Below are 16,959 nucleotides of genomic sequence, written 5' to 3'. Positions count from 1 at the left end.
TCGAATGATTTTAAAACCCTCATAACAAAACCAAGCATTTTGCTAGATCTAGTAGTGATGTGTATAATATGTAATTAATATTATCTTTTAAATAGCATTTTGACATTTTTTCTTTCAAACCTTGCACTACAATAAGATAGTTATAGTTTTTTGTGTATTTAAAACCTGTGAAGCTAATTATTAAGCTGTATGTACTGGATAATGAATACAAAATAATTTGGTGTATACAGCGAAAATACAGTGCGTATTTTATACTTATTATTAAGAGGGTAAGTACACATATTATATTTTACAGTAAGTAAACGCAAATACCCTCTGAAATTTTGCAGCAGGAAAACTGTAAATAGATAATGTCTTAGTAGAAATATTGAAAAATAGTAAAAACAAGCAGTGATGAAGGGTGGAGGTAGGCTGTCAAGATCCGACATAAGTGCACACTAAATTTTGTCAGTCAAACCTATTTGTTTTCATTGAACATGTACTAAAATGAGTAGATGGTGCTAATTAGTTTTTAAAATTCTATTAAACCCTGCCAAAATCAAACCATGATAGTTTAGGTATGCTATGGGCGATCCGACAATTATTATATTGTTGAATTACAGATGGTATTGGTTAGTTTTTTTTAAATTCATTAAGCCCTGTCTAAACCAAACCATAGTCGATAAAAAATATTCTTCTATCTGTTAAAAGTATCCAAAATTATGCAATTAAATCATACATAAATTTGGATATTTTATAGGTAGGATAATTTGTATCTATTATAGTTTGGTTTGGGCAGGGCTTAATAAACCAACAATATATTGTGTAAAGTGTTGTAGTAGTCTTACTTCAATAAAAACAAATACGTATGACTAACAAAGTTTAATGTGCACTATTTATGGCGGCGTATATTATTTATGGCACTATTCTTAACACCCTACCTCCACCCTCGCTACTGATATTATTGTAATTGGTGATGCCATAACAACTAATAGTTGGTTTTTCTTTTTTTCAGACTAAAATGGATAGCGAAGAGTACAGAAGAAGAGGTGAGTTATAAATTATATTAATAACCACCTATTAGTCATGCTGATTAGCATGAAACAGAAAAAAAACACAATTTTTTCCACGTACTACTTTAGGCCATAATATAATTCAATTGTTGCTTTCAGCCTCATCCGTTGGCCATCTTGAATTTTATAGCGACCATTTTGAAATTAAACTATGTTACCAAAGCCACATATACATGTCGGCTGATCTTCAAGACCAAACTTACAATAAAACCTTATATAATTTTGAAAACACTTCTGATTGTAACCAATAGAAAAATCTTTTTTTTTTAATTCAAACACCTAGAGGAATCGAACCTGCATCTATCGGGTTTCGCGCCCATGCTCATAGACCACTATGTTATAGGCGTCATACTTAATTACGACAAATTTTAACTAATGGTTCTTAACACTGCGCAAACGCTTTCCAAATTGAGTTACTATTGGCGATCGGATTTTGTATTTTAAATCAAAGTAGGTATTACTTTAATTACTAACCGATGTCACGGATCACTCCAAGATTTTTTGTTGTCACTTACTTGAACTTACTAATATTTTTTTTAATTAACTATTTCTTTGATTCAACGAATAATTCACAAGACTTAAGAATGTAACATTCTAATTATTGAACATACATAATTTTGAACTGAGAAAATATATTTTAACCGATAGAATTTGAAAAGCGCTTCAGGTCGCAATTAAGTATGACATGGGAAAATTCCCGAGAAAATCTCAATCTCAATCCCAAGATTTCCAGAAAAGAATTCTCGGGAATTCACGTGATATCGAGAAAATTAAAAAATACCTGTAAAAATCCTAAATTCAGTGTAAAAACAGACAAATTCCAAAAAAATATGTTTTTTTTATTTAAGTAAGAAGACAAACAAACTAGAAGTAGGAAAATTAAAATAATTCAAAACATTACTTATTAAAATAGAATTTCAAACAATCGCGTATGCTTTTGTAACTGTTTCCCTGTAAATTCCCTGATGTTGAAAAAATGCGCTCATTTTTAGTCGATATTGGCTTAATTGTGTTAAATGCCCCGATCACTCTTTGAACGTTTTGTATTTTCTGTCCACTTTTTTCATATAGAAAAATCGTTTTTACAATTAATATTTGATAATAAAGAAATCCCAAATACCGAGAAAATATTCTCGAGATCCGGGATTTCCCGAAATGTTAAAAGTTTCAATTCTCGAGATTCGAGATGGACAATCTCGAAAGTTTCTCAAGAATTCCCGTCGGGAAATTCCCATAACCCAACTCTAACTATGACGCCTATAGCTCCAGATCAACCGATTATGTCCATGCTCAACTATATTGAAAAACAATGAGTGTATTTACCAGATACAGGATTCGACCTACGACATTATAAGCTAACGCGTAAGCCGCTTGGCCTTCGTGGGCCTAAATTATGTAGGTAGGTATTATCAATTAAAACAATTTTAAATTTTCTGTCTTTTTAATACTTAATACAAAAAATAATTACAAGATTATAAAAAGAACTTTTTATATACAACGTTTTTAAATTTTCTGTTGAATCATATAAACTGGACAATTTTATGTATTAATAAATACTTTTTTTGTACTTAATAGAAATAGCTACCTACTGAATAAATATTATAGAATACTGAAATGTATTTAGACATTTCATTTTGATTTCCATAGTAACGAACGTATATATTAATAATTTAGTTGCTAGGACCATCCCCTTAGCAACCAATAATAGTATTTTATTTTTTACGGATTTCTTCCGAAATAACTTTTCATACAAAACAGAATTAACTGAAAATGAATTCAATTATACTTAAAGATGGCTAAAATTATTAAAAGAATGCATTGGAATCGTGTTCTGATGTATTCTAAAAGTTTCAAATGTCTAGCTAGTCTGGAAGTTAGTTAATACATGCTTTCATACTGCAGTCTGCAATTTAGAAGAAATCTTTATTTAGCTACGTATTTTTTTCGACTTATACAAGATATAAATGAGAACTCTGCCATTCTAGGCAGTGTTGACCTGTGTGTCCCTGATAACTATCTTAGAAATAGAGACCATCAGTTGTTTATTCTCCCAAGGTGCAGAACCAACCTGCCACTGGTAATGCCAATTGGGAGAGTGATAACTATGTTCAACGAAATTGCTTCGGGTGTTGATATATTCCACCTACGTGAGAATGAGTTTAGGTGGATGTTGTTTTATAAATTCTTAAAATAGGGTCTGCTTAACTCATCCGGTGTACTTCCTTGTACCTATCTAATTCATCTACTGATATATCTCTTTTTTATGTAATACTGTTATATTTATATATCATAAATGTCATGTTGTGAACGTCTTAAACTTATAATTTGTAATGTCCACAATATGTTAAATAAATAAATAAATTGAAAATTGAAAATTAAAAATCAATTGCAAGATTTGTACTGGATAAACAACCACCGGACAAACAAAAATACTAGCTAAGAAAAACGTGGTAAAAATATACAAATATGTGATACGAATGGGTTAAAGTTAAACCATCTTCTGCATATTATAATCTATGTGTCTTTAAGAGTGTTTTTTATTGGGCGCATCTGTATTAATTTAGTAGTATTTAAGAAATGATAATACTTATCTCGGTTACGATAAAATGACGTGTCTGCATACACAACTGTATAACGTTGTTCAATTTAGACGTACACGAAGACATTTCGATACACATTTTACAAGCTCATAAACATTGAGGGATTTACAGATGGACCTTATAACAGAGTAAAAACTATGTCACAGAAATTGACCCGTTCAAAACTAAAGTACACAGTTCGCTATTCTGATAAAAATTAGAGTATAATATTATTTACCTAGTTCTTTTAGTAATTTATTTTTATAAAAATAATTACAAGATAAAAAGAACTTTTTATAATATACTTACCAAGTTTTTAAATTTTCTGTTGAATCATATAAACTTGACAATTCTATGTATTAATAAATACTTTTTTTTTGTACTTGATAGAAATACTGAATAAAAATATAGAATACTGAAATGTAATTTTGACATTTCATATTGATTTCCATAGTAACGCACGTATATATTAATAATTTAGTTGCTAGGACCCCCTTAGCAACCAACAATAATAACTTTCCATACAAAACAGAATTAACTGAAAATGAATTCAATTCTGCTTAAGGATGGCTAAAAGTATTAAAAGAATGCGTTGTCATCGTGTTCTGATATATTCTAAAAGTTTGAAATGTCTAGCTAGTCGGGAAGTTAGTTAAAAATTGATTGCAAGATTTGTATTGCAAGTAAAAATTTGTACTGGACAAATAAGAATACGAGCTAATAAAAACGTGGTAATAAAAAAAAAAGTCGTCAGCTGAATGCAGAACTATTCTAACTCACAATTGAAATATTTTACAGAAGTATTCTTTGAAACATCCTATTAGAGTAGCACAACGTGGTATGGAGAGGTGCATGCTGGGCATAACGCGAAAGGACAAAAAGAGGAATGAATGGATAAGGAAGCAGATAGGGATTTGCGATGTGATAAAGTTCATTAAATGCCTTAAATGGCAATGGGCTGGACACATAGCTCAAAGAAGATACAATAGTTGGACAAATTTAGTCATCCAGCGGTATCCAAGAGTTACAAAACGTCCGCAAGTTAGACCTAGAGGCCGCTTGATCGATGAAATTGTAAAGTTGTGCGGAAGTACGTGGCAACGCAGCGCACATGACCTAGAGAAGTGTAAGCAGCTTGAAGAGGTCTTCATCCAGCAGTCGATAGATTCAGGCTGATGATGTATCATTTTTTCATCCATAGTCCTACTAAAATATAATATATTCATTTATCTATACAAATAACAAATAATTTAAGTAGCTTGTTTAAAAGAACTATAAAGAAAATATTTAAAATGTGAGTTAGAATTGTTCTACATTCAGCTGACGACTGAGTAGGTACATAACAGATCATTGTTTCTTTTATTCAACGAATAATTCACAAGATTTTAAGAATGTACCATTCTAATTGTTGAACATACATAATTCTGCAAACATTCATGAGAAAATACGGCCAATAGAAAAAATCTTTTTTTGAAAAAAGTAAGACACCCGGCAGGAATCGAACCTGGGTCTCTTGGGTATCGCACCCTGTGCATTACCACTATGCTACGATTGCCATGCTTAATTGTGATTTTTTTTAAACTATTTAAGGTTTTTTTCTATTTGCTATATTTTCTCATTTTTCTTAAAATCCAAGAAGCACTTAGAAAAATCGTCCAACACACATTGAATGATCCTGGACTATTTTTCTGATCGCAGAATACCGGAAGTATCGGTAGATTCATTCAAAAGAGTCTGATAAGCTTATTTCTTGCCAGAGGATATTTAATTGTAAATGTAATTTGTAATATTCGATATTATGAAGAATAAAAAATATTACAGATTTAGCATAAATCTCGCGGGACACGTCAAATAGTCCTGAGCGTGTTAGAAACGTTATCCCTATAAACATGTATATCTTTCACATATACGTAGATAACACCCTATGTAGTTTCCTTGACTCAATATAAACGAATCACGGCTAACAGGGGAAGCAGTTTTCTTTATTGAAAATAAAGATCTGTATTATTTGACGGTTGTTTCTAGCATGGCAATGATTTTAAATTAATGTTTTTCCCGCTTCGTTGTTTCAAAATGGCGGGGGTAGGTTTGAATAGTAAATTTATTTGGTCTTAAAATCAATGTGTTGTATTGGTAAAGTAGCTGGCAATTGACATATTGTTTTATATACTATATAGCACACCCTTATACATATTTAAAAGAACTAGCATTTTAAATTATCTAATTATTTATATAAAATCAAAATATACTTTAACATCGGTAATGGGTTAAAATCATGGGCCCCACAAGGGATGAAGACTGACAGAGCTCTAACCTGGGGGCCAGGCTCAGGGAGGGCCTGGTGTGGCAGGTCAACCAAATAAGTGAGATAAACACACATTACAAATTTTCTCTAATAGTAAATAAAAAGTCATCTGCATTATATTAATATTTAAAAATATGTAAATTCTAATGGATTTTAGTTGTGTACTATTCCCTTTGAGTCGGTTTTGGCGACCCGGGTTTCGCCTTTCGGCATCTTCAGGCACTGTGTATACTCACCAAAAGGCAAATAAACACTGACCACGAATACTATGAACTCTAGCTGTAGCTCTAGCTTATATTACCCTAATAACTAACCAATACAATAAAGTAGGTAAAAACTCTATTACTTACATATCAAGTCAAGGGTCGCAATAAAAAATAACAAACAAATTATGAATAATTGAAGTGTTTATCTTTAATACCTTATTAATAAAAAAAAATATTAACAATAATACACTCAATAAACACTTCTGAGAAAATATATTATAACTAATAGAAAAAATCTTTTTGAAAAAACTAAGACACCCGACAGGAATCGAGCCTGCATCTCCTGGGTTTACGCCCCAATCCACGCATTATCCACTACGCTACGAGGTGACATACTAATGACGACAAACTTTAACTATTGGCCGTTTAATACCTGCTCATCAGCGCTCTTCCAAATCAAGCTACTATCAGAAATGTTTTTCGGAATTATGTTTGTTCAATAATTAGAATGGTACATTCTTAAATCTTGTTAATTATTCATTGAATAAAAGAAATAGTTAGTTAAATATTAAAATAAACCATCAAAACGTAATGATAGATCATTATTACCTATAAACAATAGTACATAACTTAAATCAATTAGAATTTTAATTAAAATATTGTTAAATACATCTTACCCACTAATTTTATAACAACTAGCAATATAAATTAAGTAATAAATATTTTTTATAAAATTTAATTATGTTCATTTCAAATTGGCTAAAAAACTTTGGTTCATACGTAATTTATTTTCATTATTTATTTATTTTCAATACTGAATATACCTACACAAGATTTAAGAAAATGTATGATTTTCCAGTTTCGTTGTAACAGCATTCATTGTCAATCGATCTTTCGGTAGGACAAAAAGCCTGCGATGCAACGCAACCCACAAATAACTATCTGTAAAAAGGCAAGAATAAAAAAACAGGATTCAATCCGGATTGCCACACAAACAGACACATTGGAGAGTTTTAAAGTATGTAATCAAAGAAAAAATAAAGACTCTCCAGCCAAAGCGAATGTAAAGAAAGTCTTTCTTGTTTTAAATGAGTGCACCAAGGCAATCAATAAAGGTTACTTCTGCTTCAAAGTCAGTGCTCTAAATTGAAAATTTCGCGAACCGGAACGCATAATAATGTACTTACCTATATTATATTTAATTATCATACATACACAAAGGATGCAACACGTGGGGGTGTTGAGGGTGCAAAACACCCGGGCGTAAGGATTCGGTAGGCGGAAGAAAACGAAAAAATTATTTTTAATAATATTATTATTAAAATTCAATTACATAAATTGAACGCTATGGTGGAAAAAGTCACCAGCGATGCAATTCTCCATCGATACGAATCTACCTACGTAATTAAGTTTACGTTTTTTATTAAAATTATTGAAAATAATATATTATTTGATAGATATGTTAATATTTTGATGAAAGTAAAGTAATTGTTTCAAATTTTCTATGACTCTCCATTTTTTTCATTTGAAAGCAACTAAATTTTTTGTTGTTTGTATGTATATAATTATATCTGAGGTGTTTTAAGATAATGTGTAATATTCAATTCATGACGTTGTTGCCAATAGTTGGTAAGTCGATAATTTAGGTATTTAAAATTAACAACGGATTATGTGTATATATATAAATATGTATGCTAGAAAAAAATTAAGGTCATCAGATATAGGTATAGAACATGCACATAAAGCACAAATAAATTAGTATTATGTCTGATTTTAGAGGACAAACATTTGACAGTCGCAGCACGATATAAACAATGTTACATTCTCAAGTCTTGTGAACTATTCATTGAATAAAAAGAAATAGATAGTATATTATGTATTACAAAGATAATGTACCCCATAACAACAGTGTCTTTTCGTAGAAAATTATCTTTAGCAAAATAGCACAAAAGCTCATTATTGTTTAATAAAATACAGGTTTACATAATGTCATAAAGCTTATCTTTCACGATTTATCCGACAAGCTCTGTATTAAACTTTAAGAAAATATATCAATGGTAGATTTAGTTTTTTTTATTAATTTAGGAACCAGAACGGAAGTTTTATTTATTCCACGTGATAGAGCGATGGTCTTTAGGAATACACGAGCCAGTCAATTTCGATCCCTGTAACTAAAGTAAATAGAACCAATCTAATAAATCGGTAGTTATTCATCCTTCCTAAAATAAATAACATAATATCCACATTAAGTGACTATGAGGTGGTTCAAAAAATGTATACATAAAAGTCTTAATATATTGATAGAAGAAAATACAGCAAAATGTAGTACATATTATCTACATCATTCACTAGTGCCGAAATATTCTGGAGTGGATCCTGTCCTGCTCAAAATGTCGTCATTAACAATTCAATTTTGTCACATAAGAGGTTTTAACAGCTCACGGCGATATAAAGTTATTACTTATTACATTGTATTTATTTTCAGGAAAAGAGATGGTAGACTACATAGCTGATTACTTGGATAATGTTCATACTAGAAGAGTATTTCCTGACGTGAGGCCTGGTTTCCTGCACGCGCAACTCCCTGATGATGCACCGGTTACCGGAGAACCCTGGGCGGACATCATGGCGGACGTTGAAAGGGTCATTATGCCTGGGGTAAGAATAAATATAATTTTATACTGGACTTCTTGTTTTTTTTATATATATCGAATCTAGTTTCAATATGATCAGTGGCCTCAATTCGAAGCTCAATTCGATATATTATAATAAATAAAAATAATTAGAAGTTACTAAAGAGGTACTTTATTTTATTTGATTCTACAATCATATGTGGATCTGCGCATTTATTCTATACACAAGACTGCTATCGGCCGCTATCGAGGGTAGTTTTACATTTTTTACAATAAGTTAGTTGTAATCAGTGACGTCCCTAGATAAAATGCCGCCCCTAGCCAGCGCCAAAATGCCACCTCATTTTTTTATACTGTATTTTTATTATCCTTTTATGAGTCCAATATCCAAGAAATGTGTTGTATGGATACTTTACTAACAAAATATCAGACTAATTATTCACAAATATGTTCGTGTCGTTTCTGGTCACCAAGGACGTCAAAATGCAACGGAAGTAAACTAGATATCGCGAACTCGATAAAACCAGTGAGCTGATTTTTTAATGGAAATATATTTTTGTTATTACTAAGTTTAGATAGCTATTTCTATATATTCCAAATAACTCTCCTCGGTTTGCCGCCCTTCGAGTAACTGCCGCCCCCAAGAGATACTCAATCTGCCTACCCCTACGGGACGTCACTAGTTGTAATTATTACAATTTGTGCTGTGTTTTAACAGCACCTCTCTTGGCTATGTTAAATTTTAGAGCGAGATAGACAGTTTTACACGAATTTGAAATAAATAGATAGTATTTCTAGTAAAATAAATTAGGGGTGTAATTATTATAATTTTTGTTTGTCCAGGTAACTCATTGGCAGAGTCCACACATGCACGCGTATTTCCCTGCTCTCAATTCTTATCCATCACTTCTTGGAGACATGTTGGCTGATGCCATCAACTGTCTTGGATTCACTTGGGTAATACTTCTACTTACGACTTTCCCCCATTACCTATTTCTTGACAAGAATCATTTGTTTTTGTATTTTTTGTCATCGGATGTGGACACGTGGTCTTTTTCTTTGCTATCCATTCCAAAAATGCAAGAGTGTTCTTCAAAATGTTGGAATTACTACCTACGCTGAAGCTACCCAATATGTGTATCTCAAATGTAACGGAAGGGATGAAGAAAAAAAAACACAAATTATTTAGATGAATGATTTATGTTATTTACCCCGGTGATATTGAAAGAAACGTGTGCTTTTAATATTAACTAAATGCCGTTACAGCGAGGCGCAAACGACATAAATATACACTAATGGCTCTAACTATTAGGACTACTATGAGAAGGTGCAACAGGTCGCAGTGACTTGTAGATGAGTAGCCCACAAGTGGTTAAATCTGAATGCCATATGTGAAATTAAAGCCCGGGGTTTCCGGAAATGTTCGAGAGTGCAGAAGGGACGAGGCGTAGTAAGTAGTAGATATGATAAAGCACCAGCAAGCTGTAGATTTTAGACGTAAAAATGAATAATTCATTATTATATTATTATGGATAATTTTTTGAAACAATAATCTTTTTGCCAGGCATCTTCACCAGCTTGTACGGAACTGGAGACAGTCGTGATGAACTGGCTCGGAAAAATGATAGGGCTTCCTGAAGAGTTCCTCAGACTTAAAAACGAAAGCCCTGGCGGAGGAGTAATACAGGTGATTACAATTATGCACTATTAACCAATAGCTTTTGGGTGGCGCCTTTAGCAGTAGACTATTATTTTGAGGATGCGACGTTCACTCAAACCGTAACATACTTAGTGCAACGACGGTCGAACAGATTGTTTTGAATCACTCAATAGTCAACGCAGCGCGGCAACAAGTAACAGGCAAATTGAGCTGAGTCAATTGGAGTCAATGTTCATTGCAGTCCCGGTCTATTATGACCCGTAATTGTTAATTGTCTGGTCTTGTGACAATAATACTGGAATTTGAGGGAGGGGGGAGTAAGGATTACGGCCACCGGAATTTGGCGCAACCAATTGAGCTAGTGTTTACTTGACTGAACTCGTTTAATTAATAGTATAGTAATTTAATAAATTAACACCTGTTCAGAACATTTGTCACCAAACTTACTACAATATTACTGTTTGCCCTGCTTAGACTACAGCAAGCGAGTCCACGCTGATATGCCTCCTGGCCGGGAGATCACGAGCGATACGGCGCCTCCAGGAATTGAATCCGGAACTGGAGGGAGCCGAAATAAACGCAAGGCTTGTCGCATACTGCTCTGACCAGGCTCATTCTTCCGTGGAGAAAGCTGGGCTAATTGGTATAGTGGAATTGTATTTTATTCTAGGATAATGAAACTTTATTTTGAGAATTCGTGGAAGTAATAGCTTAATATGATGGGAGTTTGGGAGTATTAAGCGCGAACCAAATTGGGGTGCATGTCGCGGACTATCACGTGACGTCACAGTAAGCTGCCGCTGCGGGGAAAACGTGTGTAATGTCGTTTTTATTGGTGTTTAAAATGTTATCAGACTGACGCTCTCATCCCGTAGCACAGATTGAACCTTTAAATTAACATTTTTAGTTGGCAAAATCTGCCTAAATCACCAGAACAATAATGAGGTCACCTCACGTTGAACTGCACTGCATCGACACCTGCATGACTCAATGAACGTTTTTATCATCTTCTACATGCCTACACTTTTTGATTGTCATGTCAAAATCAGGTTTTTCTGTTCTTAGCGGTTGGCACTATGTATTTTCTATAAGAATGTTGTATATTATAATTATATGGTCTGCAGGCTGGGTTTTGTTCAAAATATTATCTATGGTTGTCATGTCACAAGTAATTTTAACGTACGCACACGTAGAAACTGTTAAAATTAATTGAAATTAACATGAATAATAATAATTCAAATTACTAATACATTATAGTTGACACTTTTCGTCAGTGTCATTCTCAGTGAATTTACAGAGATGGTGACCGTTCAAAATATTCTGCAAAATGACAAAACCATAGACTAAATTTGTCACCATGACAGCGTCATAGTCAGCGACATGCACCATAATGTATTTCGCGCTTTAGGGGGAAACTCGATATATGATTCTTACCACCCCTCTACTTTCTTCAAGGTCTGGTCCGCATGAGGTACATTGAGGCTGATAGCAACTTAAGTCTCAGGGGTGATAAGCTAAAGGACGCATTGCAGAAGGACAAAGCGAAAGGTTTTATTCCGTTTTGGGTGAGTGACATTGCATTGTGTTTAATTTTATTGTTTAATATAAGTATTATTAATTTGTACCAATCCTTTGTAGAAAACCTAGGAACAGAATTATTATACAAATAATTTAGGTAATAACTCTTGTTTCTATGTTTGGGGTGAGGTGACTATATGACCCCACAAGGGGGGACTGACGGGGCTCTAGCTTGGGTCCCGGGCTTCGAGGGACCCGGCATGATGAGTCGACCAGTTAAGCGAGATAAACACACACCATAACTTTTCTCTAATAGTAAAAAAGTCGCCTGTAGCGTTATTTTAGTGTAAAAATATTAATATTTCAAAATATGTGACTGTAGGTGGATATAAAAGATAATTCGCGTGCTGAAATTTATTTTATAATTGTTACTAATGTATTTCCTGGCTAAAAAAATGACTATTTATCCAATATGGCGAAGGGTCAGATGTTACTTGGCACCACAAAAGGGGGTTGCGATCAGTGCTTCATAATATGATGTCAAATGCCGATAATTTTCAATAATTCAAGTAGATTTATTTAAAAATACAAAAAATCGCTAAACAGTCAAAACTGTCTATCTCGCTCTAAAATTTAGCACAGCCAAGAGAGATGCCGTTCAAACATAGCATCTATTGTAACAATTACAACTAAGTTATTGTAATTGTTACAATAAGTGCTAATACGAGGGTAGCCGTTTATATTTCGGGAATAACAAACAAAAACGATTTTTTTATAAATGAAAACAGTTTTAATGTTTTTTTTAAATATTCTTCACGATAATTTATACACTTTTCCATGCGTTTGAACCAATCTGCAAAGCATTTTTGCCACTTTGCAGAAGGTAACTCCAAAACATGGTTTTTGAATGCATCAACCGCCTCTTCTAGTGTAGAAAATCGTTGACCACGCAATTTATCTTTGACTGTCGGGAATAAAAAGAAATCATTCGGTGCCAAATCGGGGCTGTACGGCGGATGACCCATAAATTTAATGTTTTGAGTGCTCAAATGGGCGCTTGTTTGAGCCGATGTGTGAGAGCTCGCATTGTCTTGATGAAGGATGATTTGACGCCGACGGTTGCTTTTCCTTATTTCATCAAAAACTTCTGGCAAATAAATGGTTTTGTAACATTCAGAATTGACTGTTCTACAATTCTCTAAAGGCACAGTTGTGATGTGGCCCGTTTTTCCGAAAAAACAGGCGACCATTTGCTTCGAAGTGCTTCGAGCGCGAGCTACTTTTGTTGGTTTAAGCTCATTTTGGAAGACCCATACGGTCGACTGCTGTCTAGCTCATACGTATAGATCCAAGATTCGTCATATGTAAAAATCTTATAAACGTTTTTTGAAGTACCTCGATTGTAATTTTTGAGCATTTCCTTGCACCAATCGACACGCGCCCTTTTTTGTGCGATTGTCAAATTATGCGGGATCCAACGCGAACATAGCTTCTTCACGTCTAAATGTTCATGCAAGATCGTATACACGCTGGTGTTACTAATTCCCATTGATGCCTCAATCTCACAGTATGTAACATAAAGATCTTGCATTATCAGTTCACGCACAGCATCGATGTCTTCTGGAGAAACAACCGATTTTGCACGACCTTCACGCGACTCGTCTGTGAGCAAACGACGGCCATGATAAAATTCGTTAAACCAGCGATATACCGTAATTTTTGAAGGTGCTTTATCGCCATATAAAGCACTAAGTTCAGCGATGCACTGTTCCTGCGATAATCCACATCGAAAGTTGTGAAAAATAATCACACGAAAATTTTCACGAGTTAATCCCATTTTTTGGTCGAGATAAATTTTTCAAATGAATTTATAAAAACAAAAAACGTCCGTTTGTTAAAACTTTCTGAGTACTTTTGCCGCTAAAAATGTCAAACATCAAAATACAGAAGTCTAATTGCACCTAGCAACACCAGTGTTGCCAATTCCCGAAATATAAACGGCTACCTATGTACTTCGATACAATGAAAGACTACCATCGATAACTGCCGATAGCGGCCGATAGCAGACGTGTCTATAGAATAGATACGCTGGAAATACTTACGTAGGACATCACACTGCCTTCAATCTTAGCAATAGATAGGAGGGCCGCCAAATATCCTGGCATGGGGGCCCACTTCAAGATGTGGGGGGCATGATGATAAGTATATCGATGTGAGTATTATTTATAAATATAATTTAAAACAACGTATCCATTGTCCTCGTTTGTCTCAATCGATTTGCTTCACAAGCTCCTGCCTACGTAATAGGGCTGCGTTTCGTCCTCAAGCCAACGGAGAGGTACAAATTAATAATCCCCTCTCAGTTGTTCCTCACAAATTGGTCTCTGGGGGACGTTTTCTCGTTACTTAGTGGCCGCAAATAAACGAGAAAATAAATAAACTAATTCCTTGGGACAATCCGCAATGATAACAAGGTAATCAATAATAGACAATGGAGACATCTGTGTTTTCTATAATGATACCTACCTTCTTAATAATGGTTAGTATTTTTTTAATTAATTAGTGGTGTGATTACTTGCTAAGTTGGCCGAAGATTTTCACCGTTTTTGTAACAATACTACAATATAACATGCGTACAAATGAAAAAATTAAACATACTTACATAATTCTGAAAACATACCCAATAGAAAAAATCTTTTTCGAAAAAAGTAAGACATCAGTGGGTCTATTCTATGCTTATCGACCGCTAAAGTGATAAAATGATAAATATTATCAAACTTAGGGTAGGTTTGTATCAAAATATTAGCACTTATTGTAACAATTACACGAAGTTGGTTTTTATTGTTGCAATAAGTGCTATATTTTAACAGCACCTATCTTGCTGCTGTTAAAATATCGCACTTATTGCGCCAATAAAAACCAGCTTCGTGTAATTGTTACAATAAGTGCTAATATTTTGATACAAACCTACCTTAAGTTTGATACTATTTATCAATTTAGTGTTCGATAAGTATAGAATAGACCCACAGGAATCAAACCCGCGTCTCTTGGGTATCGCGCCCTGTGCATCACCACTATGCTACGGCAGTCGATTCCCGGGGGCGCAGGATCGAACCTGCCGGGTGTCTTACTTTTTTCGAAAAAGATTTTATTCTATTGGCTATATTTTCTCGTGAGTGTTTTCAGAAATATGTATGTTCAATAATTAGAATGGTACATTCTTAAATCTTGTGAATTATTCGTTGAATAAAAGAAATAGTTCATTAAAAAATATAATATAGGTAATTATAAAGTGAGACAAGCACAGTTTTCACATTTCGATATATTATATTTATAGAATATATCATTTTTAAAAAAAAACCTAATATGCCTGACCATGTCAGATCCTAATAAGATCACATGGGCCCCTACACCGTGGAGGTTTGTATTAAGGGGGGACATGCTCGTCGAAGGTCAAAATTGAGTTTTTATTGTATTGTATTTTCAAACCATGATCCTGGACACTCCTTAAACGTTGTAGATAATCTATTTATATAATTTTGAAGCCTTATTATCCTTTATAGTTATTTTAAACATTTGATGACTGCATGAAGTATTTTTGTTACATAAAATAGTATTCTTTTAAACCTCTCGCTCTAATGTTTTAGAATATAGTCATATTTCGGTACATAACTGTGCAGTGGTGTTAAGATTTTTTACATTTATTAATTTTTAAACGCATTTATAAAACTATTAGCATAATTTATTACGAGATAATTTTTGTAAAATATTCACGATAAAAAATTATTTTGATAATCTCTGTGATCCCAAATTTTACAAGAATTAGGCATTTTATTATTCAAAAAATCGGCAAGATTAACACATTTAAAAATGATTCTAAAGATACTTAATATAAGCAATGTCTTTGACCATTCAAGTGTGATAAACATCTTATGAATAATGGTTGCTTTATAATAATTATTGACCTAAGAATAAGGTAGTGTTTTTTTGAAATACGCCATTTCTTTTGTCATTCCCTAGTGGTTAAGCTACAACATACGGCCGTAGCCATAAATTGACAAACTATAATTAAAGTAGGAAGTAAAATTATGTTAACGCGCGTGTTTGAACATGTACCTAACCGAATTTTTTTTTATTTTTTTTTAAACGGTACATGTTCAAACACGCGCGTCAATATCATTTTACTCCCTACTTCAATTATAGTTTGTCAATTTATGGCTACGGCCGTATGTTGTAGCTTAACCACTGTGGAATGACATAAGAAATGGCGTATTTTAAAAAAACACTACCTTATTCTTAGGTCAATAATTATTATAAAGCAATCATTATTCATAAGATGTTTATCACACTTGAATGGTCAAAGACATAGCTTATAATAAATATCTTTAGAATCATCTTCAAATGTGTTAATCTTGCCGATTTTTTGAATAATACAATACCTAATTCTTGTCAAATTTGGGATCACAGAGATTATCAATATAATATTTTATCGTGAATATTTTACAAAAATTATCTCGTAATAAATTATGCTAATGGTTTTATAAATGCGTTTAAAAATTAATAAATGTAAAAAATCTTAACACCACTGCACAGTTATGTACCGAAATATGACTATATTCTAAAACATTAGAGCGAGAGGTTTAAAAGAATACTATTTTATGTAACAAAAATACTTCATGCAGTCATCAAATGTTTAAAATAACTATAAAGGATAATAAGGCTTTAAAATTATATAAATAGATTATCTACAACGTTTAAGGAGTGTCCAGGATCATGGTTTGAAAATACAATAAAAACTCAATTTTGACCTTCGACGAGCATGTCCCCCCTTAACAGATATTTATTTTACGAGAAATGGATGTGAGCCACTTGCTCAACCTATTAGGTCCATACTCTTACTCATATACAAATTGAAAAAGCAATATGTGTATTTGCCAGACCCAGGATTCGAACCTAGGACCCACGACGATATAGACGCGGCCATTGTGTAAATATGTCTAGTAGAA

At 33.2% G+C, this 16,959-nt stretch overlaps 1 protein-coding gene across 1 annotated transcript in view; it reads left to right on the top strand.

Moving 5' to 3' along the window:
- The first annotated feature begins 957 nt into the window (after positions 1–957).
- The window catches only part of Hdc (histidine decarboxylase), a 34,297-nt gene continuing 18,295 nt past the window's right edge, over positions 958–16,959 (top strand). Inside the window, exons 1-6 of the mRNA XM_085943243.1 lie at positions 958–1,028; positions 8,628–8,800; positions 9,619–9,732; positions 10,340–10,462; positions 10,910–11,078; positions 11,891–12,000. Coding sequence (XP_085799369.1) covers positions 1,001–1,028; positions 8,628–8,800; positions 9,619–9,732; positions 10,340–10,462; positions 10,910–11,078; positions 11,891–12,000 — 717 coding nt within the window. The 5' untranslated portion in view covers positions 958–1,000. The remainder of the gene's footprint in view (positions 1,029–8,627; positions 8,801–9,618; positions 9,733–10,339; positions 10,463–10,909; positions 11,079–11,890; positions 12,001–16,959) is intronic.

This window comes from Rhyacophila brunnea, unplaced genomic scaffold, assembly GCF_057557595.1.
Source record: "Rhyacophila brunnea isolate RB1 unplaced genomic scaffold, BYU_Rbru_1.0 scaffold_15, whole genome shotgun sequence".
In the NCBI taxonomy this organism is placed as follows: domain Eukaryota; kingdom Metazoa; phylum Arthropoda; class Insecta; order Trichoptera; family Rhyacophilidae; genus Rhyacophila; species Rhyacophila brunnea.
This window is presented reverse-complemented; position numbering and strand designations above follow the sequence as displayed.